At 34.9% G+C, this 27197-nt stretch overlaps 2 protein-coding genes across 4 annotated transcripts; both read right to left on the reverse strand.

Moving 5' to 3' along the window:
- Positions 1 to 728: 728 nt before the first annotated feature.
- Positions 729 to 12091, reverse strand: LOC114309123 (putative glutathione peroxidase 5). The gene is made up of 8 exons (XM_082897173.1): positions 12074 to 12091; positions 11899 to 11982; positions 11331 to 11447; positions 3655 to 3731; positions 3451 to 3512; positions 2577 to 2695; positions 1251 to 1430; positions 729 to 1150 (listed from the first exon to the last, which is right to left on the reverse strand). The coding sequence occupies exons 1-8, from the start codon at positions 12089 to 12091 to the stop codon at positions 1118 to 1120; spliced, it is 690 nt and encodes a 229-aa protein (XP_082753299.1). The 3' UTR covers positions 729 to 1117.
- On the reverse strand, positions 11494 to 26957 carry LOC114290694 (protein HUA2-LIKE 2). 3 transcript variants are annotated; one of them, XM_028234635.2, is made up of 13 exons: positions 26428 to 26957; positions 26061 to 26137; positions 25304 to 25410; positions 16536 to 18545; positions 15901 to 16369; positions 14558 to 14666; positions 14105 to 14217; positions 13838 to 14025; positions 13145 to 13610; positions 12566 to 13013; positions 12296 to 12469; positions 12074 to 12126; positions 11494 to 11982 (listed from the first exon to the last, which is right to left on the reverse strand). In XM_028234635.2, exons 4-12 carry the CDS (start codon positions 18365 to 18367, stop codon positions 12101 to 12103), a joined length of 3825 nt encoding a protein of 1274 aa, XP_028090436.2. In that variant the 5' UTR covers positions 18368 to 18545; positions 25304 to 25410; positions 26061 to 26137; positions 26428 to 26957; the 3' UTR covers positions 11494 to 11982; positions 12074 to 12100. The 3 variants fall into 3 exon arrangements, with proteins under 3 accessions (XP_028090436.2, XP_028090435.2, XP_082755703.1); XM_028234634.2 differs by having other exon boundaries at positions 25298 to 25410; positions 26428 to 26945; XM_082899577.1 differs by lacking the exon at positions 25304 to 25410 and having other exon boundaries at positions 12073 to 12126; positions 26428 to 26912.
- Positions 26958 to 27197: the final 240 nt, after the last annotated feature.

Raw genomic sequence — 27197 nt, forward strand, 5'->3', positions numbered from 1 at the left:
TTAATGAAAACTTTTTAAAAAATAAACATTAGAGAGAATTTCTTTTTTATCAAATTTGATGAAAGAAATATTTGAGATAAGATAAAAAAAAATTCTTTAAAATTTGATACATTTGAATTAAAATTTTCCGAAAATGTCACAAGCACATTCCCACCCTTAATTTTGATGAGTCTCACAAAAATCAGATGCAATTGTAGCATCGCCACATCAATGCCACCAATGGCACTCAGTAATTACTCTGCTCTCATCCGCAGTGGCGGCGACAGAACCCGAAGCTGCTGCGCAGCAGATCTGCTGTGCGGCTGAAACGGGCTCATTTTGGGGCCCATTTTGATAATCCGAACCGTTCACATTTTAGAATACATCAAGTAGAATATGCCTGTAAAAAATCAAGTTAATTGGATATCGTTTACCCGTTCATCCACTCACATTTATATCTATAAAAATAAATAATAATTGTGATTTAAAGTATTAAAATGAATACAAATATGAGTGGATGAATAGGTAAACGATATCTAATTAACTTGATTTTTTTACAAACATATTCTACTTGATATATTCTAAAATGTAAACGGTTCGAATTATCAAAATTGACCCTGAAATAAACCCATTTTTGCGCACAGCAGATGCTGCTGCACACCCCGCGCAGCAGCATCCCCAGACTCAAAATTAGGCTTGTAAGTTTTAACTATGGAAAATGCAAATAATTTTATTTTTTTTATCTCATTTTTTAATATAGGCCCCATTGTCTTTTTGTTTAAAAAAAATTTAAAAAATCACACAGATTTGGTCAATCAAAGCTACAAGCTACTATTTTCAGTGAAACAAGAACAGCCACAAACAACAATTTTCAATGAAAAAAATTTTTAAAAAAATTAGTTACACTTCAGTAAGTAACTTCAAGTATACAAATCACAGCCTGTGCCAGTAATCTAACAGAGTAGAGAAAAACAATTTAAACTGGTAACATCTTCAGTATTAGCAAAAGCAATACTTGAAATGAGAACAAACTTGGGATAATTAACCCCATATACAAGACCGATATCTTTCTTTGTACAGCTGTATTTATGTTCGCCGCTGAATCAATTTTACACCAAATCTACACACAAAAAGTCCATCAAACCTCTCCCAATGCTTTCTGAATGTCTGGCTGCATTAGAAAATCCAAAAGCAGGGCAAGAACAGTATTAACAGAATAAATAATGGGAGACACACACATAAACATACAAATGCAGGAGAGACAGAGAGACCTCAATAGCAAACACAGAGGTGGTTGTGCCATAGCGGCGGATGACTTCACCTTCCTTATCAACTAAAAACTTGGTGAAGTTCCATTTGATCCTAGGCCCAAGAAATCCACTTCTACCTGCTCCTTTACTTGCTTTGAGAAATTTGTAGATAGGTGCTGTACGTGGCCCATTAACGCATAGCTAAACAACAAAGACGGTTGTTCATATTTTTATTAAAAAAGTAAATTTGGGACAATTTTGATTTGAACAACATAGGAAAATTGGATGAAATATTTATAAGCAATGTTGCTTAGATCTCAGTTCAAATTGACTAGGCTTTTAACGAAAAGATCAAATAACTTTTAATTCTAGGAGGGTGGCTTTTTAAGCATACTTCTACAGGCCATGGGTAATTTCCACTGATATTTTTTTTGGGAAGAATAGGGAGACTCATATTATACCATCAATTGCTTCCTACCACAACAATCCATTTGTCATGCCATCTAACAATGATAATGACTTCGATGAAAAGACAAAATCTTGAAACCTTCTCACACGGCATTCAAGAATAACTGTATTAGAAGATTACCACACTATGATTGGGTAATCGTCTGGACTGACATTACAGGACACCATGCAAACGGCTGGTAGCAGAGTAAGAAGTTTACTCTCGACTTTTACACAAGATCCAATCATTATGCATTCAAAACAAATGAAATTAAAGGTTTCCAGGCACTAAAAACAATCAGTATGGTATTTTTCACATGAACGTGAAAGGGAAACTACCAAAGCACACAAACATTTCACTTCACATTCAAGAGAAAATATTTGGTATCGACCTATGCAATATAAACTGCATCATTGGCTACAAATGCACAAAATTAATTCCAAGGCATCCTTGTAGAAATTATATAAGCACCAAGAACATAGTTATTAGTTAGAAATAAGAATTATTTGCAACATACCAATTCAGTTTCACCTTAAAGGAAGCTTCCTGGTTGTCATTGATTTTTAAGGAGATTTGAGTTTGGAGAAGAGTTTGGATTTGCACCCTATATACAGCACATGTACATGGGCTGCAATATTTAGAGCCTTTCAAATAAAATTATTTTGCTTCTCAAAAAAGGAAGGAAAATAAAAGACAATAGTTCAAAATAAAGTAACATAACATTAATTTTATCCCATTAAAGTAATCTTCCAATTGGCAATCAACAAATTCAACATTCACAATGTGATTTCATATCAAACCAAAATTAAGATTATATTTATGAAAGTGACAAACTTAAATTATGACAAGCAAATAATTGTTAAATCTAATAGCTTGGAACATATTATGACACTGGTTACCTTGTGGAAAATTGGATATTCCGCCTTGTATCTTGTACATGCAAATAGCTCTGCCTCCGCACTTGTACCAGGCTCTTGATGCAAGAACTGATTGCATGGAAAGGCCAAGATCTCAAATGCTGAAACCAACCAACAAAATATGGGTACATGTGTGTATAAATCAATAAACTGAAATAAATAATATAAATAAACTGAAAGATTAATTTTTTATTAGTATTGGAGAATACACGGGGACTAAAACATGGGTATATATATCCGAATTTGAATGAAAATAGAAATGATTGAAATGCAAAAACAATTTAAACAAAGTTAAAACTTTATGTGGGTAATTCATAGTTGGCAAATCCTAAAAAGTGCCAGTGGCACTTGTTTACCTTGGGAATGGAGTAAAAAAAGGTTTTAAAAATAGTTGAAATGTTTAAAACATAATGAAATCAGTGAAAAGTGTTTTGAAATCTATACTATCTATATATACTATTATATAAAGCACACGACTCACTTGCTATAAATCTTTGTCACACAATTTGATTTCCAAAAACCACACCAATGCTATATGTTTTTTCAGATATTCACTTTTGCCTAATAGTTATTGCAAAGACTAAAGAGTAAAATCATCTGTCGCACACTACACAAACACGTACTCTCTTCATTCTCACACAACCATGATATCCATTGACAGTTTCAATTGCACACGTAGTGTGCTTAGTCTTCTAGTTTGCAAAAAATGTCTCTTACACTTGTTATCAAAACCCATCTAGTTTACTCAAAAAGTAACACAAAATATAGAGACTATTCATGTTAGTATTATAAAATTTGTACTGAGAAAAGCAAAATCAACGAAAGACCCAACAAGACCAGTCGAAAGATTCCTCACCTTTATCCTTGTACGTGTTGTAAAGTTCAGTCAAATGGATATAATTGGAATCTGTAAAACCACTGATTCACATACACAATCACATTAATAACCAAGATTAGAGAAGAAAAACAATGATTATTAAACCCATATCAATTTCACACAAAATACATGTTGATTAGAATAATGAAACAAGATTGGAACAAGAAAAAGCAGGGAATGAACCATTTGGAAGCAACATTGACGACAAGAAGAACTTTTCCTTTGTAGATGCTGAGATCCACGTCCTTACCCTTGCTATCCTGCACACCCAACAAATCCAACCTTTATGACAGTGCATTAATTTTACTTTCATACTCCAAACTTCCAGATTTTTTTTTATAGGTCCAGGCTCCAGCTAACAAATACTCCAAGGCACGAGAAAAGAGACAAAAATAAATAAAGTTGTGAAAACTACGATACTTCTTATTAATTTCATAAATCATTTCACATATTTTAAAACTTCTTTTTCACTATTTTCAAAAAAAAAATTACAAAAATTTCAACATTTAGCAATTTCCATTTTCTATTTTATTCCTATTATATGATTTTTATCTATACAATTCCTAACATTTCTTATTTAAATTCATATAATCACCATCGGGGGTTGTGGAGTGTAAAGGTGCCTTCCTTCCACACAAGTGAGCTTGGCTCGACTCCGGGAGCGAAACTAGCAGCCTGTTTTTCAAACGGTGAAACTAATTGTGCTGTACTTCGATCATGACTCTGCCTTGGTGTTGGGGTTTGGTACATTCCTCTCTTATCCCGGTGATAAGTCCCTTCCTCGAAAAAATTATCATATAGATCTATCTCATATACTACGTAGTATGCCCTTGCAATTATATTGGTTACATACCCACTATAAAGTAACTAATAGAATTGAAAGGAGACACAGTCTAATTAAAATTTATGAAAGACAGAATAATTGTTCCTTCCTTTGGGTTAGGGTAAGTATGGCCTACATACTCGCGCCTACGGATTGCAATGATACTATTGAATACCTTTCTTTTAGTTTGTGTTTTTTTTTTAAAAAAAAAAAATCATGTAATCTAATTTGAGATGATTGTATAAATCAATAATTATTCAAAGCCTAAACAATTTAATCACGCAACAGCGCGCCTATCAAATTAGTTGTAAAATGTAGTTTGTTCAAAATAGTATTTTTTTTTTTTTAAATGAGGAATTGGTTGTATAAATTAAGTTGTTCATATTTAGCGATGGCAATGAATAACCTACCCTATGGGTATTCATGGAGATCTAACACAAATACATGGGTTTTATACTTTTTTTCTTATCCGTCGGGTAGGATAAGTGATATTCTTTAAATATCCACAAGGGATGGGTCAATGATGGGTACCCACTAATTTTCCATATGTTTTTTTTTTTTTTTTTAAGATTCACAACCAAAAGCTAAATATACATTCAATCTTTTTTCTTTTTTTTAAGGTTCACAGCCAATTTTTTTTTTTATTTTAATGATTCACAACCAAAGCTAAATATACATTCAATCTTATTTTATTTTATTTTATTTAGCTCAACAACAAAATTAAATACACATTAACTAACATTGTCACATTATTCTTGTCAAAGTTTATGTATATCTAGAATTTTTTATATTTATTTAGAAAAATTTTATTCCTTCAAAAAAATTCCATCTTCTTTTTTATTTTTATTTTTTTTAATTTTATGTATCTCCTTCTCCTCTCTATTATTTGATCTTCGATTATCTGAAGGTGAGTTATTACTCTCGTTTCCATCTTCTTCTTCTTCTTCTTCTTTTAAAAATTTTTATTTACATTTATAGAATGAATTTTCTAGTTTCAATATCTCCTGCAATTGTTTTATTGGATTTCTCTCTGATTTGATGGTAACCTTAGATTGAATTTCTCAATTTTCATCTTAACTAGCAATCACCTTAATTAAAATTTTGTACATTTTTGTCTTCAATTTCTATGTTTTGGTTATGATTAATTGCGCATTTTTTATCGATAGTCACAATCTTGTCGCTGCCAGATTGTCGTCATCGCAAATCGCCATTGCTGTAGTGAGAGGATGAGAGAGTGAGAATTAGAACTCTAATTGTCAACAGAGTAGTGAAAACATAGGGAGAAATTATTTTCGATGTATCTAAAAAAAATATTGGAAAATTAGTGGGTACCCATTCCCGGTTAAGATTTAAAGAACATCACTTACCCTAACCGATGGACAAGAAAAAAAGGAAAACCCAAGTATTTGGGTTGGGTCTCCATGGATACCCACATGGTAAGTTATCCATTGTCATCCCTACTCTGTTGACAATTAGAGTTCTAATTCTCACTCTCTCTCATCCTCTCACTACAGCAACGGCGATTTGCGATGACGACAATCTAGCGGTGACAAGATTGTGACTATCGATCAAAAATGCGCAATTAATCATAACCAAAACATGAAAATTAAAGACAAAAATGTACAAAATTTCAATTAAGGTGATCACTAGTTAAGATGAAAATTGAAAAATTTAATCTAAGGTTACCATCAAATCAGAAAGAAATTCAATAAAACAATTGCAAGAGATATTGAAATAAGGAAATTCATTCTATAAATGCAAATAAATTTTTTTTTTTTAAAAAAAAGAAGAAGAAAAAGATGGAAATGAGAGCAATAACTCACCTTCAGATCATCGAAAATCAATTAATAGAAAAGAAAATGAGATACATAAAATTAAAAAAGAAGATGGAATTTTTTTTGTAGGAATAGAATTTTTCTAAATAAATTTAAAAAAAATCTAAATATACATAAAATTTGACAAGAATAATGTGATAATGTTAATTAATGTGTATTTGATTTTGTTGTTGAGTCAAATAAAATAAAATAAGATTGAATGTATATTTAACTTTGGTTGTGAATCTTAAAAAAATAAATAAATAAAATAAAATAAAATAAAAATTGAATATATATTTAGCTTTGGTTAAGATTGAATTTTTCGAAATTAATTTTAAAAATTCTAGATATATATAAAATTTGATAAGAATAATGTGACAATGTTAATTAATGTGTATTTGATTTTATTGTTGAACCAAATAAAATAAAATAAGATTGAATGTATATTTAGCTTTGGTTGTGAATCTTAAAAAAAAAATTTAAAAATGGTTGTGAACCTTAAAAAAAATAAAAAGAGATTTAATGTATATTTAGCTTTGGTTGTGAATCTTACCCACAAAAAAAAAAAAAAAAAAAGGTTCAAGGTGTGAACCTTAAAAAAAAAATTAAAAAAAAAAAATTGAATGTATATTTAGCTTTGGTTGTGAATCTTAAAATCAAAAAAATAAAAAATAAAAAAGTCAAGTTGGGTTGGAGAATATCCAAACCCATTAAGAAATGAAGAGGGTAGTACCCACAGCGAATGGGGAAAAATAATTATAAGAAAATAAAAATAGAGAATTAATATCCACCCCATTAACTCACATTGTCATCCCTATTCATATTTTGAAATGAAAAATGCTTGGGAGCACTAATTAGTGCTCCCACTAATTAGGTGGCAGTGGGTCCCGCCATTAATGATGTGATGTTTTGATCTTGGAATTATGTTTTTTTTTTTTTTTTTTACTTTTTTAATGCATTAGTGCTATTAGTAGTGATGTTTTTAGTGGGATGAATCATTGTTGTTTTGAAATAACCTTTTACCTATCAAATCAAAATTCAACAGTAACTATAATTTAGAGATAAAAGTGAAATTAGTTTAGAGATGAAACATAAAAAATGATTATAATTTAGGGGTAAAAGTGAAATTAACCTACTAGAAGAATCCAAACATAATTCACAAATATATACATATATATAGATAGAGAGAGAGAGAGAGAGAGAGAGAGAGAGAGAGAGAAACAAGATAGATGAAGAGAAGGGTATGAGAAATTGAACCTTGACGGTGAAATCATGAATAGATTTTTGAGGGATTGAGACACAGAGTTGTGTGTTTTCAATATCATTTGTCTTTGTTTGATTTTTGCTTGAAGCTCTGGAAAATTCACCGCCGCTGCAACAACCACAAAGCCCACAACAATCCATCGCCGTGATTTTCTTTTTCTTTTTTCGTTCCCCAGTTTTTTCTTTTTTTGTTAAAAATAGGTAAGTTAGTTTTTTTTTTTTTTAAAGGTATTTTTAGACTATAAAATTTCTTGTGCTAATTTAGCGTAAAAATTAGATTTTTCAAAATTTACAATTTTAAAAATAATATTTAAAGGTAATTGTTCCTTATACATTAAATAATTTAATTTGATTTTATGAAATTTTTCTACGATGTATTAATCATTTTACTTCAACTTCAAACTTTTAAATTTCAATGGGAAAATTATTTTTTGTATTAAAACTGAGAGAATTACTTTTTATTTAATTGGATTTTTTTTTTTTTTTTTTTGTATTTTTCTTTGAATCTAAATGAGAGCCATTTCCTTATTTATATTGTAAACTTAAGTAAATGAAATATAAATATAAGAGGCTAAGTGAAAGTATTTACTTAAATGGTTACATATGAAAATAAGGTTGATGTGTTGGGAGTGCCTTAGGAACTGTGTTGTGTGACTAGTTATGTCTAGGGTGGCCACTTGAGCGGTCAAGTGGTAGCTTGAGCGGATATACGAGGCTCTTAGTATTTTCACTATAGACCTGCAAAATTTCTAAGAGATTGCATTCACCCCTTGAGCGATGAAATGTTCGCTTGAGCAGTCTGTTCGAGAACAGTGCTTGAAAAAATCATTTTAGGTCACTTTTCTTTATTCTTTCTAGAATTTTTTCTCTCCTCTCACTCTCTTTCTGTCATTGTTGAGTTCCAAGCTCATTAAACCCTAGATTTCATCTCCTTAGAGTGAGAATCCCATCTTAGTTCCTTGTACAAAAATGATGAGCACGACGAAGGCTTTCTATTAATCTAAGCAGATCGTGTTTTCGTTGAAATTGATCTTCTGAATTTCTTCATCTTCTTGCTAGAGGTAGGGATTTCCTTAATTCTCTTCAATATTGACATATAAATAGTAGGGGTGTAACTTGGACGGGCTCAACCCGAGCAACCCGAACTTAGCCCGAATTTTTTTAGGGCTTAGACAAAATATTTTCAAATTCGGTACGGACTTGGGCAAAAATTTAGAAGCCCGAATTAAATTGGGCGGGCTTAGACAAAGACATCAAACAACACGAGAAACCCGAAACCCGAATTATACATATGTAGATATATAAAAATATTAAATATACATATAAATTATTAGTCATTACGTGATATTAAAATAATTTAGATTATTAAATCATATTGAATATATATTATATATACAAATAACATAAAATCTTACTTCTTTTTTTTTTTAACTCATAAATTGTAAGGACCACTATAGCGGCATCTCTCTTACATTGTATAAATTATTTGTTTTGATGGTATTAATGATTTTTTATAATAAAAAAAATGTAAATAGAGTCAAATTTTAATAATTTAATAATGTAGCTGAAAAATAACAATAATAATAATAATAAATAAAAACTGAAATTTATTTATAATTCGGGCAATTTGGGCTTAACTCAGGTTGGGCTTGGGCAGGCAACCTCGGGTTACAATTCAGGCCTGGACAGGTCTCAGCACAACTTGATCTGGGCTTAGACAACCTCTCAACCTGACCGAACCCGCCTAAGTTGCACCCCTAAATAGATTGATGGGTGGTATGTTTTTATTACATAAATCTTAAGTTGAAAGAGCTTTTCTTGAAATGCATGTAGAGAGATATTAGGGTTCTAACTCAAGAGAGATCACTTATGATTTTAAGTTGATTATGGAAGTTTTGAGCTATTGAAATATGATTACACCTTGTAAAATGGAAAGTCCTAATTTTTGTTCAAACCCTAATTTTAAAATTTTAATTAAACAAGAGATTTTCTTCAATTAACCTCAAATTCTTGAAATTGAGTTGATGTTTGGTTGAATTGGGTCTAAACATTGATTATTGAATGTGGTGAGAAGGATTATTGAGCAATGAGATTCATGTATAGTAAATGGATAATAAGAAATGGGTGTAATAAACTATGTAATGTGTATGAAACTAAATAGGAATATTGCGGAGAACAAATTATGTTCTTACATAAAGATAGATTTTACTTTAATTGTTATGTGTTGTGGACATGATTTAGTTTTTGAATTAAAATGATGAATTGTGGAATAAAGTTTGGAAAGATGATCTGTTTCCTTCCTGCTCGTGACCAGGAAAGCATGCTTGAAAGAGATTCCACCTTCCTCCCAGAATAATGTCTGATAAAGCGTGTGGATTGTTGTGCTATATGAAGGTTCTACATTCTTTTTGGCTAACCACCGATGAAGCGTGGTACTTGATAGAGGTTCCACCATTCCTTCTAAAGTAGAGCCCGGTAAACTGTGTTGGTATGGCTTGGTGAAGCAGGTTATTGGGCTGTGGATATTTGTTGAGAATCTTGTGATAATTTCATTACATGGTTGTGAAAATTATTAGATGTAAAAGCTGAAGTGTATAAGGTGGAATACATTTTTAGTGAGTTAATTCTTGTAACTCAATTATTTGAAATTTGTTGACTTTTGCATGAGTTTAGTGTTATGTTGATTATGTTGAGATGAAGAATCGTATTTAGAAAGCAAAACGTGTAAATGGGACAAGATGGAAAACGAAACAAACAGAATAACTATCATCTGCGAAATGTGTTATGGCGTGTAAGTGATTGGTGTTTTGGGGAATTAATGAATGTGAAAGAAGAACTAGAGGCAGTAAATGATAAGTAAACTTAAAACCTTTTATCTAAGGTGACGAGATTTAAAAGAATTACTAGACTGAATTTTTGTAAGATAATAATTAATAAAGTAGGTTTCAATGAAATGGCAAGTAAGATTTTATGAAAAACTTTTCTATTTTCCATACAAAGGACACATTAATTATGCATGTATCACCTGATAGCATTTCATGATCACATATATCTATTGATCTTGTTGTCAGAAATCATTGTAAATCCCTACTGGACCTAGTGTTTATCCCATGTTGTTTAGCCATATATATATCTATTCCCTACTAAACCTAGTGTTTATCCCATGTTGTTTAACCATTTTTACAAAAATGAAGTTAGTGCAACGAATTGAAGATCATGAAGTCCTGATTCATGAAGACTTCTCACTATGTAAATTGTAAATGAATTGTTAGAATGTCGTAATAAGAATGTCATCATTCTATTGTATATGAACATTGCGTACCCTTTTATGTAAGTTTTGAGACATGTATTGTGAACATTTGTGTAGAACATTTCTATTATTGTAATTATGCAGAAAAAAACCTTTTTTATTCTATCAAACTCATGTAATTCTTGTAATTATAATTTAGAAATGAACGTTTATAAGAAATTTAATAATGTATCCGAATAATAAAATCTGAAACGTTACAGAAGCAAATACTGACACCTGATAATGTTATTTGATTGACATTAGTAGTATTTTGACTTAGCTGGTGAATACTTAGGAGGGAAATTATTAAATACTCCCAGAACACCACGTCTTCATACTCCAAACTAATCACCAATTACTTAATCCCATGTTGTTTGGTGAAGAATGAAAAGGTCAATATGTTAGACTGGTTTTCAAATTTGTCAGGAGATTAGTAGAGTGAAAAGAAAAGTAAACAGGGGGGGGAATTTCTCGTTCACCTTTTTTTTTTTTCCTTTTCATCAATCCTATAGTGTAAAATGTCATTTCTTTTACTGTAGATCTTAAAGAGTTCTCAAAGGAGTAAGCTGGCATAATAAGACAACTCAGATTTATATCAAGAAATTGCCAAACACGACCTATCAAGCTCCCTCATGCACAGACCTTAAAAAAATAAAAAATAACAACCAACAGAACCAGCTGCTGGTGTCAACATTACTCCACATGAAAACACAATAATGACAACAATTATATTGAAGTTTTGTCCAATCTCATACCCAACATCCAACAGAACCAGCTCATTTCTGTCCTGTCACATAAACCAATCCACATAATATTGATTCCCTTTCGATAACTAGATCCAACAGCTCAAGCTAAATACTCCTTGCAATGTACAAACACAGAATTCCTCCCGAAAAAGAAAACAAAAACACACACAAAATGAGAATTTTTCACAGTATATAAGGGCTTAGAAATGCAAAAGAAAGTTGAAAAGGATAAGACGTAACAAATTGCCCACATAACTAGGTTAAAATATCCTACAAAGGAAATCAAAAGAAATAAATTAGACTAAATTTTCAAATTAAAAGTGTGAGATTTTATGCATAAAAGTTGAAAGCCTAAATATGGGTCACTGCTCCCTTGAATCTCTGAGGGGACCATTCCTATCTGCATTCACAAATAGGAGGATAAACTATATATATACAATTACACCGAGCATGCAGTTCTTCGGTGCCACACCCTTTTTCTGAAGATTATACCTCAAAATTTTGCAAACATCTGTACCAGAGAAGTATCTCAACTTTTGAACAAGCGGCAGGACCCAGGTCAAAAACGGGTGATACCTACCAATTATAAACCAGAATGTAATTAATAAGCAGGTAAAAACATATTGAAAGGACACCCAAATGTATAGTAAAAGAATAAAGAGTGTACCAGCACTTTTAGCTCCATAATGATGGCTCATCTCGGTTGCCAATAAGCTGGAGCTGAAATACCAAAAAGAAATGCAGGAGTGATTTAGCAAACCTTTTTTTTCTTTTGATTGGCAAAATTTGGCAAAATTAACATTGAGCTAGATGAACAAAGTAATAAAGAGTAATAGCAGAAGTCAATATTTTCTGAATGGTAGGTACAAGTTGCAAAAAGAACACAAACCTCTGATTGCCACTGGGATCGGACCTTCAGGTGGTCTGTGAGGTAAGAATTCTCTATGGTTCATAGCCTGGTTGTAGAAACCCCACCTGTGGTTAGGTAATGGTGGTTCACATGGAGGGCTGCTGAACGGAGCAGGCGGATAGGACCCTCTAGCAGGGTCAGAGTAGCTTGTACCTGGTGCAGTAAAAGAAAACATCATGTCACCAATGAAAGATTTGATACGTGAAGACAATATCTAAATCATTTCATTAGTCAACTAACAAAACTAACCAGAAAACGACGGCCCTGAAAACCTCCAGCTGTCCCTGAGTTCATGTGGGTCCAACTTCATTCTATCATGGTCACTGTAAAAATTACCACAATCTGTGTTCTGCACAAAATGGGGTCTGTTAGGGTATGAAGGGGGTTGGGCTTCCCTCAGTGTCTGCATTCGCTGATCTGCTTGAACGTAAGAGAACTGATTTGATGGTGCTGGTTGGGGTGGCGGCCGCAGATGATAAGCCTTATTACTGAATGTGGCACCATCTGTCTGTTGAGCACTACTAACAGGTTGAATTGGTGGATGGGAACAAGAGCCAGAAGCATCAGGAATCTGTGTTTGCATCTGAAGATCTCTGCAATCACGAGCCTGATAACAGATTGCATCAGACCTTATCAAGTTGATTCTTGGTGCAGCAGGCTGCTGAACCATAGACTGATGTAAGTTTGCTCTGATATTCTGCAAATGCACGCCCAATCAAAAACAAAACAATAAAATAAGTTACTCCATGCCAAACTACACAATTTCCACACTAACACTACATAAATAAAAATATATATATAATGCAAAAGAACAAAACAGCGACGCACATGTGTACCCATGTAGAGCTTTGAATCGAGGCCATTTGGCATAGGATCTGGTATGGGAGGCAGAGGAGGGAGGGCTGGTGGTGGAGGTGGAGGCGGTGGTGGCGGAGATGATGGCAGAGGAGGAAACAATGGTGGCACATCCCTAGGAAGGGGTGGGGCAATGCAAAGTGGAAAATGCCCTTCAAACTGAGTTTGTATATTGATACCAGCATTACTGGTGGAACTCATTTCAGCCTCACAAGTAGGAGCAACATCCTCCATTTCAAGCTCACCATCAACATCTTCTAAGATATGGCTATGCTTTTCAATTGTCACTTGTACGGGGATTCTTTCTTGCCCTTCATGGTTTTCAGAATTATGCTCAGGAGTAACAGCTTCAAAACTCCCGTCGTCAGAATCACTTCCTTCATCTCCATCCTTCAGCATAGGGGGCATACAAAAACCCGGAAGCTGAAAACTTGAATTGCTGAAACAATAAGACAGGACTCAATAATTTATAAAGCAGATATATAATTCACAAAACAAACAAAAAAAAAAAAAGAAGAAGAAGAAGAAGAAAAGAAGAAAAAGAAAAAGAAAGAAAGAAAGAGATTCAATAAATTGACAAATTCCATACTCTTTTATTTTCCTTCTAGAATTCTGTTAAGAAAATATATATATATATATATAGAGAGAGAGAGAGAGAGTTCAAACCTTCCATATTCATCGACAAGCATACCCTCCATTTGCCTAATAGGATCATCAAAAGGCCTTTCTGTTCGCAAGGGGCGCCGAGAAAATGCACCAGTAGAAGAAGAACAACTGACGGACTCAAGGTCTCGAATATGGCGACGAATAATGGAATCTGGAAGGATCCTTCTTGCCAACCAAAGCTTCAAAACCTATAAGTAAAAAGAATAATGGTAAGCCAAAACCAAATGCAGTAAAAGGAATAACAGTAAGCTTCAACATGTTGCTTGCCTTCAAACACTGCCTACGATTTTCCCGTGAACTACTTCCAGGAGGAGCAGCAGCCAACAATAAACGTGGCAACACTGCTTGGATTGCTGAAGGATACATATCACTGATATCACCTAGAAATTCAAATTAAAATTCAGGGGTTGTTTTTCAAGTTGACTTTTTGGCTAAAAAAGACACACAAAAGGCAAAAAACCAAAAAGGCAATAAAAAAGCAAGTCACACACCTCAGTCATACACATTTTTCCAAACAACTAAAAAGTCATTCCAAAACACATTTACCTTTTTCACCTCATAAAAAAACCAAAGAGCCAATAAAAAGTCAAACCCAAACCACATCAGTATCACCAAAACCCCACATTAAAAATTGCTAGCCACCAGATGTCATTCACATATACTTGACATCCAGGAACGTTTCGATTCAGTGGTCATATAGCATGATAACAAATACATTACCTTTCAAGCCTCGGGAGCATTGCATAATAGAATCCACAAGAAAAAACAAGTCAACTCTTCTGTGTAAACTTGATTCACTTTCCAAATTACGGGCAAGAATTTCCACCACCTGAATTTAAAAGACTTATAATCAATAAAAAGATATAGTGCAACAATATAATCTCGATTGCAACTACTTACAGTTACAAAGAGGTTAAAAAAGAAGGTTTTCCACAAAACCAAGAAGTAAAGTTCACAGTAATGCCAAAAAGAGGGGGGGGGGCTTCAGAAAAAGGATAGAGTAGGAAAAGAAACCGCACTGTTTATGTCTTGGATAGAAGTATATCAATATTTATTATAACGAGATATATGGATATGCATGTTCGTACATAATAAGATACAAACATAACAACAAAATTTCTACTACAAATATGACATTCCTGACCATGGTATACAACAGGACATGAGATGTAAAATAATATTTGAAAAAATGCATTAGGAGGGTCTAGCTAACTCAATTAATTTATACCAAATATACAATAATATAATGTTAGTGTCAAATAGAAATAATAGGAAGTGTTTGATGTAAAGTATCAGACACATTCCACATCCTTGTCCAAAGTGTCGGGTGTCCGACACGAATTTTAGGGGGGAAAAATTCTGTTCATGCAACTTCTTTACATATTCATTCAATTCTCTCCTCTCTCTTCCTCCCTCTCAAAGCTTTCCTCCCACCCAAGTATTTCAAGCCTTTCTCAATCATCTGTTTATCATACTATTTTTGACACAATTATTTTTTATTTTTTGAATCAATCCACTTTCTCTCTGGTGATTTATATCATAAGAATAAATGGTAGGTATAGAGGTCGCCCATAAAATCCCCAAGCAAGAACAAACCATCTATTGTTGTACAACCAATTTCATCAAAAACTTTGAAAGATTAAGAATACAGCAAGCATCCATCTAATGAGGCATTAGAGAGTAAAGGTTAGATGAAATATATTTAACATGATATTTCATTACATCACAAAACCAAGACCACAAAGTAGGAGTGGTAAGGAGGAGAAACATTTGCAGGATCACTTTCTGTCTTCTTCATCCCTTTTTCAGCCGGTTTTAAAGAAACACATCAGACAGAATGGCAATGCTTTTGTAAGGGGAGAAATCAAATGCAAAATAGGAGAATGGACCACAAACTTGAAGTTAGCGAAAGAAAAATGAATGATGGAGTTGAAAACAGTACGAGGAAAAAAGAGCACATCCCTACAGAAATTTAAACCCCTAAGAGGACAACTTACCAAGTAGCAGTGTATCAGGAATAGAGTAAAAACTAATATCTACAAAACTAAAAATTATAAAGATACCTTAACAGCAATACCAAACTTTGCACAGTCAATGGCAATGCGCGTAGCTCGACCAATGCTCTCCTTTGTCCTTTTTAATGTTCCAAGAAGAGCCTCAAAAGATCCCAGAACAGCGGTTGCTTCTGCTTTATTGCTCCATTTACCCACATTTTTGGATTTTGCATGTTGCAACTGAACATCAGGGCTATAACAGACATTACTTTCAAGAATGCTATTACTATCTGATTTAGACATGTTGCAGATTGTGCTGGGTGGGGACATGCGTGCAGAGGAGTCTAACGCATCAGTTGGAGATGAAGACCGAACACCAGACACATCCTTATCAACCAAATGATTATCAGAAATAGAACTGGAACAAGATCTGTGTGGTGGACCCACGGTAACAGCTACTATAACCTCCACAGACGTTGAAGTTGGAATATCATTTGAATCCCTCTGCAATGGTTTAATGTCTTTTACAGCCTCACACCTAAGACCAATAAGCATAAAGCCCACAAAGTTAAAAACAGAACTGACAGAAGAGATTGGCACAACAGAAGCTATAGCAAAATAAAAAATGCAGGGAGAAAATAAGTTGTAGTTATAACATCTAGGACTCTCATATAAGAACAAAATATATATGAACACAAGCTTACATTTGATTAATTTGGTTGTTCACATGTCGGGGCTTCCACAATTCAGTAGTTCCAGAACAATTACCCTCCGTGCTGCATGGAAGAAAAGTAGAACCATTTTGTGGTGAACCTTCACCAATTTCAACAGGATCTGAACTCATCCCAGAATGTTCTGAAGGATCAAGTTCGTTCACAGGTTTTTCAGCTTTATGGTTGCTCAACTCAGAATTTTCATTTATGCATTCATCCTTAGAAGGAGACATCTGAGCCAGTGAACCTTGATTGCATTCAAGATAGGCATGTTTTTTCTCAAGATCACATGATAAAGGTTTAGGACTTTGGGCCACACCAACTTCAGTAGTTTTACCTGAAGAATGTTCTGCATCATCCACATGTATATCTTTGCATAACTCATGTTCCGGGCTACTGGACCTTCTGGCAGGTCCATCACAAATTGCAACTTCTACAAAAGATTTTTCATTTTCCTTCGGTACTTCAGGGCCAGAACTGATAGAGTAGTCAGAGGCGACATCCTGAGAAGCTTTGCCACAAAGAAACTCTAGATTCAGCAATTGAAATCCATTCCATGCTTTGTTTTGTGTAGATGTGTGTTGGGAATCCGTTGTGGGGGGGAAACAACATTCATTAGTTAATGTCTTCATGGCTGATGGTGCTTCAGTTTGACCATCTTCAGCAGCATTAGCTGACATAGCTTCCAGGGCACGATGAAGGCGTTTAGATGGAGGTAAAGCAGCTTCACCATCCACTGAGCAACCAAACTGTTGATTTTTCTTTACTTCCCATAGCTGAGGCATATCAACTGAAGACGGAGGGCATTTGTTTTGCAGTGATGAATTATCTGTACCCTCCCTCACCATAAACGAGTTTTTATCAGCAGGACCATCTTCTTCACAATTTAAGGATGTGGAAACCTGCCCAGAAAAGTTGTTTGACACTTCTAATACTCTCTCCTTTGATTGTATGGAGTTGTCATGCTCCTCTGGTCTACCCATCCGAACCCTTGCTCTTTTCACTAATGGAAGGTGCTCATCACCATTTTCTTTGAAATACATTTCATTAAACTTTTCATGAGAATTTGGTGAAACATGTCCACTTATATGTGATTCAATCTCTGAACCTGCCTCGTTATTTAGTCTACCAGTAATCTCAGGAGCATCATTAATCACTCGCTTTCTATTTGGTTTCCTTTTCTTCTTTGTTTGGAAATCAAGAACTTGGGCCAACTCAACCTCTCTCTTACAACATACAACAACAGACTCGGGATGCAGAAGTTCACAACCAGAATCTATGGTGCTGCCTTCAGTTACATTGAAAGTATTCGAGTCAACTGTGGCAATTTCAGAACTATTTTCCTCAATGTTAACATTTGAAAGAAAAGCAGGTGAATCTCTGTCATCCCCTTCAGATACATCAGGTGATTTCCTGATTCGTTCACTTCTTCTTACATAGCCATCCTGCAAAATCATAGCAGCTACATCCCCAGCAACCTTGCTGCCATTACCAGATGGCAACATAAATTTTTGGAATCTACTTATGTTCACCCTCGATGAACTTCTAGACCTACAAGGCCCCCTTGTCTGTGAGGCAGAACTTCGTGGTTGTACAACTCCTAGTCTTTCTTTTGCAGAGAATGTATTTACCACAGTTTTTTTCACAACTATCAGATTATCAATAGGCTCCTCAGATGATGTCTCCCTATCATACAAAACATCTACCTGTGTAACAGGCACAGCACCTTCAACTGTGAGGCTTGACTCATTCAGCATCACTGCAGGAGTCTCAATCTGACCCTTTAATGCAACATCGCCCACTGATTCCCCAGCATTCGTCATGGTAACTTCATCACCAGAGTTAACAACAACTTGGTCTTGTTTCTTCAACTTTTCATAGCTTTCAATAATCTCATGCACTGCACGGACAAAATCAGCGCCTTTTCCATGGCGTTTGGCTAGAAGAGACTCTTTTTTCTCTTCCGTAAATTCTTCAACATCAGCAGGGTTGCAGAAGGCTCTGCAAGAAAAGTATCCTTGAGGAGTAAGAACCCAGATTATAGGAATTAAAATAAAACAATTAAGAGAAACTTGATAACTAGAGTTACGCCCAAACAAGCTCAATTGAAAGAAAAACAAGCACAGAATAGAAAAGGAAACAACATTGAGGTAAAATGTGCAATTACCAATACTGCACAATACAATACATATGACACAATAAATCCAGCAATTCGAGGCTCTCTTGCACTAGCCTCCTTAGAGAAGAAAAAAAGAGTAATATCATTATGTCACCAAAAATAGACCAACATTCAACCTCAAACCTATAAAAACCAACAAGGATTCCAAGAAACAGAACGCAATAAAGAGATGAAAGTTAAGATAGAAGTCACACTTTTCCATCCATTGCAAAAAAATACTAAATTCTTTTGGATGCCTCGAAGAAACTATTGGCATCATGAATCTACATGGGACAACCTCCGGAGGGATTTTCCATTCTAAAACCTTCATCTACCAGCAAGATCTAAGTGAAAATAGAGAAAATAAACTAAGAGCTAATGGCATTCTAAAAAAGTGACTCTTTAAGGTATGTAATCAGGATGTTTAGAGGAATAAATTTTTATTCAATTTAGTTGGGTTTGGGGCAGAGCACCCATGCCCTGAAATAAATTTTGCTAAAGGTAAAACCAATCTCCCATGCATAGCCTCATCACACACTACACCACAGAGGAAAAGGAAGGAAGAGATTACATATGTACTAAACAGGCAATACCCAGCAATTCCAGCCCGCAACAGCAAGAAAAGCAGTGCCAATTGGAACTTTGTAATGAGATCTTTTCAAAAGGGGTGAGGAGGTAATGCCTCATTATTATCCTCCAAAGACATCTGGTGAATGGAACTGCCTATTAAAGGCCTCCTTTTCCATCTGGATCATGACCTTGGAGGCAACATGATTATTGATAACCTAGGGAGGAGCAAAATGCTCCCAAACTGGTCTTGCCGGGTTCAGGTGTTTGGTCTCAAATATGTCACTCAAAGAATGTGTTCAGTCCCAACTTGTGTTTGTAAAGAGCCTAACCAAAAAGGTTCAAATCAGTTTATGACAATTTCATGAGCTCACCAGCCCAGATAGGTTTAGCCTGGCTAACACATCTGAAATCTATGGTAAGGCACATATTATACCTTTAAAAAAAAAAAATTTAAAAAAATAGAAGAAGAAGAAGATGAAACATTACAACCTCACATAATCTCCTCCCCAAAGAAGAGGCCACAGAAAGAGAATTATAGCTGTTGGGTGCTTATTTCCTACAACAGAAGACCTAGCAGTTGTTTATTCTTCTTAATCATCCTCTTCATCATCTTTGTTAACTAATAGTCATTTGACTCAAATTTGCTCAATACAAACTTCTCATTTCAACAAACGATCAACTTTGCCTTTATTAATCAACTTTTTTCTCATCAATTATTACATATATATCAAAGCTTAATGTTAATCAACTTTTGCTCATCAATTTTATATTTTCATTATAAGCAACACCCACAAATATTTCAAAAGTACTCGCCCTTGTTTTTAAATCACCAGACATGAAAAATCTTTGACCTCAAAATTTTTATATAAGAAAAATAAAGGTGCAACAAATAAAATCTAAGAGTAATCTCACTCATCAAAAATACATCTGACCCAAATTCTCCCACCTTCTAGACACATATGACTGCATTCTTGTGTCTTGGACATTAAGGAATACCACATTAGACAACCAATTTCCTGTCGATACGTTTTAGATTTATTATTTATCTCAAATAGTAGTTGAAAGCTGAGCTATAGGCTTACGTGCTTTTATATAACTCACCTAGTTTGGAGGGAGAACTCTCACAGGATCAATTTTTTAGGTCTTCCCATATACATATTGTCAACTTCTCAAAACCCAACAAGTGTAAAAGAAAATCTTGACAATCAACTTTGCAAAAGTCGGCAACCATGCAAAAATAAAGCCAAAATGACCTGCATCTTAAGTGGAATAGAAAATTAAGAGTTTTCCATAATCCCAACAGATTGGATGATGACAATTTATTTAATGGTAGAATCTCTTCAATTGGGCTCCTAGTAGTGGGTATCTGGATCACCCTAGCTACATGCAAGGCCGAACAAGCGCCACATCATCCTCCACTCGAGAAATATAGTCTCCAATTAGCCGGTCTCAAGATGCCATGATACCTCCTAAATAGTCTCTTCAGGTTATGTGCCTAGGCTAAGCAAGGGCATATTAACCACCAAATATAGTAGCTTGGTTCACTAAAGCACTTGGCACCTTAGTTGCATTCCACAAGTAGAAGCATGAGAAACCCCAAGGAGTAGCCCAAAACACTACTATGCCAACCTGAGGTACTCGCTCGGACACCCCCACTCAGTAGTCCTATGTCTCCGTCTTATGAGCCTCTACCACGCTCTATTATCCAAATCTTACGATTCACAATTTGATTAGCAATTTATGCAAAATCAATACAAATCTATAGGTGAATCTATTTGAGAGTGAAACACACAATTCCCAATCGATTCACGATTCAATTCTTTTTTTAGGATTCTTATAATTCTTGAAACTATTGTGTCCGACATATTCCGATCATTTTTTACCTCTTTTTTATAGTAAAAATAGTGTTTAGTACAAAAATAAACAATATTTATGCATAATTTGTTGTTATTTGGTGATCAAACAAATTTTAATAGGATCCAAATATATCGAGTCAGGCCTTTTTAACCTATTCTTTTACCTAGAAACAAAAACTCATAATACATCTTGTAAGATGATTAAGACTAAGGTAACCTGCACTCATGAATTATCTATTACCTATGAAGCACCGACACTTCAAAACAAACGTTGTATCCATGTCAGACATACGGACACTCCGAGGACACGTGGACACTTTAGGGACACATATGAGACACACCACATGGCATCACCTTAATTAATTTATTTTCAGGGGACACTTCAGGGACACATCAGGGACACACTAGGGACATGCCAAGCTGTCTTTTCTCCCATTTTATTTAGTATTGTTAATGAATGTTGAATATTTATTATTTTTTTCTTAAATTTAAATACTTAATAGATCATCCATAAAAAATATATATATATAAACTGTAGGTGTTAATTTAAAAGTATTTTTTAAAAAAAATAAAATTAGAGTTAGTTTTTATTAATATTGATTATTTGTAAATGTAATATTAATCTAGATAGCAAATAAAAATATATGAAAACATATTTTCTGATTGTGTCGCCACTATGTCCGTGTCCCTATTTTTTTGAAATCGCCATGTCTCATGTCCGTGTCCACATCCGCATCCGCATCCGCAATTTTTAGTCTATTACTATTTTAGTCAATTGAACCTAATGATTCTACAACTTTTTTTCCCTTAAAAAAAGAATTTTTTGAACAAAAGATTATACATAGCTTAAAGTGGTTTAGGTTTCAAAATAAAATATTCTAATTAATTATTTCTTATTATTGTACTTTCTAGAGGGTTCCTAAGTTTATTTCTTGAATGTCAATAAAGATTATACTATAATTTTTAAATAATTTTATGGTTGGTAATGAGATAGGATCCACATCACTTGCTATGAAAGCAATGTCTTCCTAATTAGACGATGTCATCATGTCCTTATATAAGAACTATTTTATAACAAGTGCCAAAATAAAAAAAAATTCATATATTCCCATATTTTGACTTTATTTTTTTTTTAATAACGATTCATGATATGATTCACAATTTGACAAATACCACAATGCCTCAATTCCCAAAGGGCATCCCGAGGTGTGGCTAGGAGTACCACTCAAACAATCAAACCGAGGTATCTCTAATTGAACACCCCTACCTCGGTAGGGACATAGCCCAACACTAGTCCATGGCTCCCATGTGATTTCCACCCTCGGTTATGGCATTCCCCCACAACTTACAATCACTATCACCATTTCCACCAATTTGTTACCCTAGGCTAGGACCAAGGCCTAGGCACCTACCATTCAGGATCGCTAGAAGATTGTAGCTTAGATGCTAAAGTTAAGGATCCATTGAGGTTACCATGATACATTCCTCAAGATATCACACAAGCCTGAAGGTCAAAATCCTATGACACAAAGGTAGGCATCATTCCTTAATTCTATCCAACCGAGTAGAGTTGGTCACCTATTCATATGTAAGTTAGCCTCCAATGGTCCAGCATCCTCTATAAGTGGATAGTTGGCAGTGAGCTTCGAAAATGGCAAGCGTTGAGATGACTAGAGCCAACTGGACGTGAGAGAGGACACAAAGAACAAAGAAAAGGCAGCCGAGAAAGAGAAGGGTTGGGATGACAATAGTATGACGGAGAGAATAAAGGATGTACAATGAGTCTTTGCATGCATGGAGGTTCACTTTATACGGGATGGTGACCCAAGGGAGCTAGCCCAGCTAGGGACAAGTAGCACAACCCCCTTGGCTAAGCAAAATGAAGGGAAACTCAATCAACTACGCAACCTTGGGGGACATACCTTATGCAGACAATTGGTAGGCATGATACATCTCTATTAGTCCATGGCATTGTGGCTCAAGGGTAGGCATAATACAACCATCAAGGTATCATGTGTTCTTGAATAAAGGCCCCTCTCTATCTAAGATTGGTCCAAGCACGCCTTATCTCCCCTGATGGGGAGCTTGGCAACTCTAGACTTCAATCCACTAGTCCTCTAGTGGTCCAAACCCAACCTAGGTAGCGCAAGTAACCTGTAACAAGTCTTTGAGGTTGAGGCCTCACTTAGTGGTGGAGCCATCAACAACCCTAGCAACCAAGCAAGCCAGGCAAGGAACCGCACTAGAGTGCGGGATTAGCATAGATAAAACCATTGACAAGGAAAAGCATTGAAAAGGCCAGCTCAAGTGATTGGCCCATGTGTCACCTAATACAAATCAGCATGTGACGTGAGGCTTCAAAGACAAGCCTCCTAAAGGTGACGTGGCAATGATCTTGCAATGCCACATAGTAGGTCTAGACTTATGTACGTGAACCATGCAAAGTTGATCATCATCCTTTAGCTCCTCTTGCTATAACAAGAATATCTCTCCACTACCATCCTCTCTTTCATTAAGGCTACTTTAACTCGTTTTTCCTTCACTTTCCAGAAGGGTATAACCAACCACCTCACTAGCCACTACCTACACTAGCAAACCAATAACCCTATTATCAAACTAAATTCTTTAATTTCTATCTTACAACAATCCAAGACAAGCAAACCCTACAAATAGAACCTTTCTCTAATTAGCCCTCAAGAACTATTGATCACAATCTTGTAATAGATAAGTTCTTCAAAACTCAAGGTTGGGGGCCAAAAAAAAATTTAACAAAAGGATGTGTACCTGGAATAGTAATTTAATCCAATAGTAGGTAGAAAAGCAAAAAACTAACAAGGTACAACTGAGGAGACCAAATGCAACCAAGTTGCACCCGTGAGTGCTAATATATTTGGTATTCTTGGCTCATCCTTTGGTTTGATTAAAAATGGTGATAAGGGCAAAGATCTCTCCACTTCAAGGAATGGGAAGGGAAGAAAAAAAAGGGAGGGGGGGGAGGGGGGGGGAATCAATATTTTAAAGATAGCTCATGGAAAAGCTTCTCCAACTCATGCCACCAAGTTAGATCAAGGGCACTTAAGTACTAACTTCTCTTTTAAGCAAAGGCAAGGTGGAAACAACAGGCTAACCTAGCCTATTGGGTTGTGAGAGGTTTAACTTTTAATTTTACCAAGGCTCTTGAGATGTCAGCGTTTCCTTCTTTTAGATTCTATTTTTGGTGTTTGTTGACTCTTGGAGCTAGAGGTTTTCATTCTTTAGCTTTGATGTCTTCTTATGGCTTTGTATTGAGCTCCTATGCATATCTTTTCTTTTTTTGGTATTAAAATGCATGCATACCATGCCAAAAAAAACATCAAAATCTAATCAAATACATGTGTCCAAGAAATAAGGCTATAATTACAACATTAGAGCAAAGATAAGTAACATCAACACAAACACGACATGACACAACATAACACGAAGATTTTCAAAAAAAATGCAGAACATGATATGTGTGGAACACATTAAAAAACTACCAAAACTTACATCAAAAAATGCATTTTAAAGAATGCAAAACAATTGTTACTATGAAAAGATTCATTATATAGGTTGTGCTTAGTGGGTTCAAAAAAGTGTTGCTTAAGTGTCCAAGAAGTGTTTGTAAAGTGTCCACTATTATAAATTTAAATTAATATACGTTGACAAGTGTTGTACACTCCTTCCGCAAAGTGTCATTTCTAACACAGATATAACATGACATGCTCCTGTGTCACGCCTCCTCCGTAGAAGTGGTCATGCTTCTTAGGAGTAAAGAGGTGGTTTCTCTTCTTTGATGTCTTGCTTATCTTCTTTCACTTTTATAGGAGACCTATATTTGGTTCAATCACAGAAGATTTTGTCATTTCTATATCCGTAATATAATATAGATGGATATATACTGCATTACATGCCTCTCATCTAATCATTTTCCATGTAATTTGGATTACTTGAACATTTTGGGGTTTTCTCCCCATCCTAACTTCCATTTTTATCAATGAAAGTGGAGGAATGGCTCATTAGTTATAACTAATTAGTTGTTAAGCCTGCATTCGACCAAAAATACGTGGATAGTTTAGGAGCAAACAAATGATACTAGTTGGCCATGGATCTTCACCAATTCCACATCTACAAGTCTTTAGTATGGCACTCACCTTTACCTTTTAGATTTCAGATATTAGTTGGAACTTCACCATAATACACTCCATGCTCCTCAGCCATGAAACTTCAAGTAACCATGCATTTTCTTTTGGTTCCATTGTAAAAGCTACAAAAACAAAAAAGGTGCTAGAAGAAAAAATAATAGGAGGACATATAAAGAAATATCGTAATTAACTATGATTAATAAGATAGAAAAAGTAATTTGTATATCAACCCATTAGAAGTTAATAACCATATTATGTTCCATGTTACCCCATCCCTTAAAACCCACACCATCCTCTACTAAATGACTAAATGAATAAGCAAAAAATATATTCAAAAAATGGAAATATGACAGGCAAGAAGGTGAGGATTGCGATGCCTATGCTGAAGTAGTGACCGTGAAGTTGAATAAGTAAACACACCAAAACAAAAAGTTCCATAACAAGTCAGAAGCAAAGGAAAAGAGATACTATAAATAGAAATGAATTATAAAAAAACAAAGAGCAAGTGATTACGATCACAATAGACTATAGTCTATGTCTTTCCCTGCCATGATACAGTCTATGTATATCATTTCCACCATCTACACCACCCAGAGAACATGATTCAATCATAAAACCAACTGCTGCCACTAAGTTTATGTCATGAAGAAGACAGAAATTCACATAAGTTATACACCATTAAAAAATAAAAACTATTTGACATTAAGATAATGCAAAAGAATACTCCACTAGATAGTTAGAAAAGCATTGAGATCTGGGCTGAATTACTCACATTTGCTGGGTTCCAAAGAAGTAAACATGTACTTTCTTCCAATCAGCCGAGTAGCCCCACTTCTCCGGGTCACTTACCTGCCATCAGCAACCAAAATTATTAATCATTTAGAGCATTTTCTTCTCTGTTCTTTAATTCTTTTGGAGAACCAAACAATACCCAAGTGTTTGATACTTTTATGTAGCTAAAGTCTACTCATCTACATGCAAACTTACAAAAACTGAAAACAACAAAAAATTAAAAACCCAAAACTTGTTCTTGAATTCAACACTCTGAAAACAAAGTAACTCATGAAACTCATAAAGACTCAATCTTAGTATCAGATCCATCAACAACAATTTCGAAAAATATGGGATCCAATTAGTACCGTTGCAGGCCAGGCTGGGAAGCCCTTAACCTTGGCGAGGACGAGATCACCCACTTTCCACTGCCGGCGAGCAGCTGCCGCCGCCGCTCTGCCGCCGCCTTTTCTGCGACTCGGTGCCATTTGGGAAGTTGAAAAATGAATCAAATTAAGGGTATGAGTTCTCTGAAGAACACGATCAAGAACGAAATCAAGAGTTTTATCGATGAAGCAGAGACTAAATTGCAAGCCTCTCTGATGAGAAAGCAAGCAGTTTCGGGATGTCTAGGGTTTGCAGAGAACGATGATGCGATTAATGGATTTCCAGGCATTGAAAACACATACAGATTGAAAATTTAGATTGCAATCACTGCGCCTCTTTGAAAACCCTAAATTCTAAACCCTAGTTTGAGAGAGAGAGAGAGAGAGAGAGAGAGAGAGAGGGAGTGTTTGGAGAGTTTTGTTGCTCCATTCCCATACGGAACAAACAGATATGGGTTCGACTCTAACGGGTGGATGCTAATTTACGCTAGTGTGGTTAGGTTAACGTGCGCTGTATGCGGATGAATCTAGGTTATAGTTATACTGCGCAAAACAGCACGTGACCTACCGAACTACCTGGACCGTGACCGCTGGTGGGCTTAGATGTCAATAGACGATTAGCTAGATGTGGGCCGATAAATTGGGCTGGCAATATAGGCCCATTAATCTAGAAAAAAGAGCAAGCAGTCCGGGTCAAAAACTCTTTAGTTTTTCAAAACTTTGAATTGTTTTCGTCTGTAATGAGTAATGAA

Source organism: Camellia sinensis, chromosome 12 (genome assembly GCF_055761805.1).
Source record: "Camellia sinensis isolate YWXY chromosome 12, ASM5576180v1, whole genome shotgun sequence".
Lineage (NCBI taxonomy): Eukaryota > Viridiplantae > Streptophyta > Magnoliopsida > Ericales > Theaceae > Camellia > Camellia sinensis.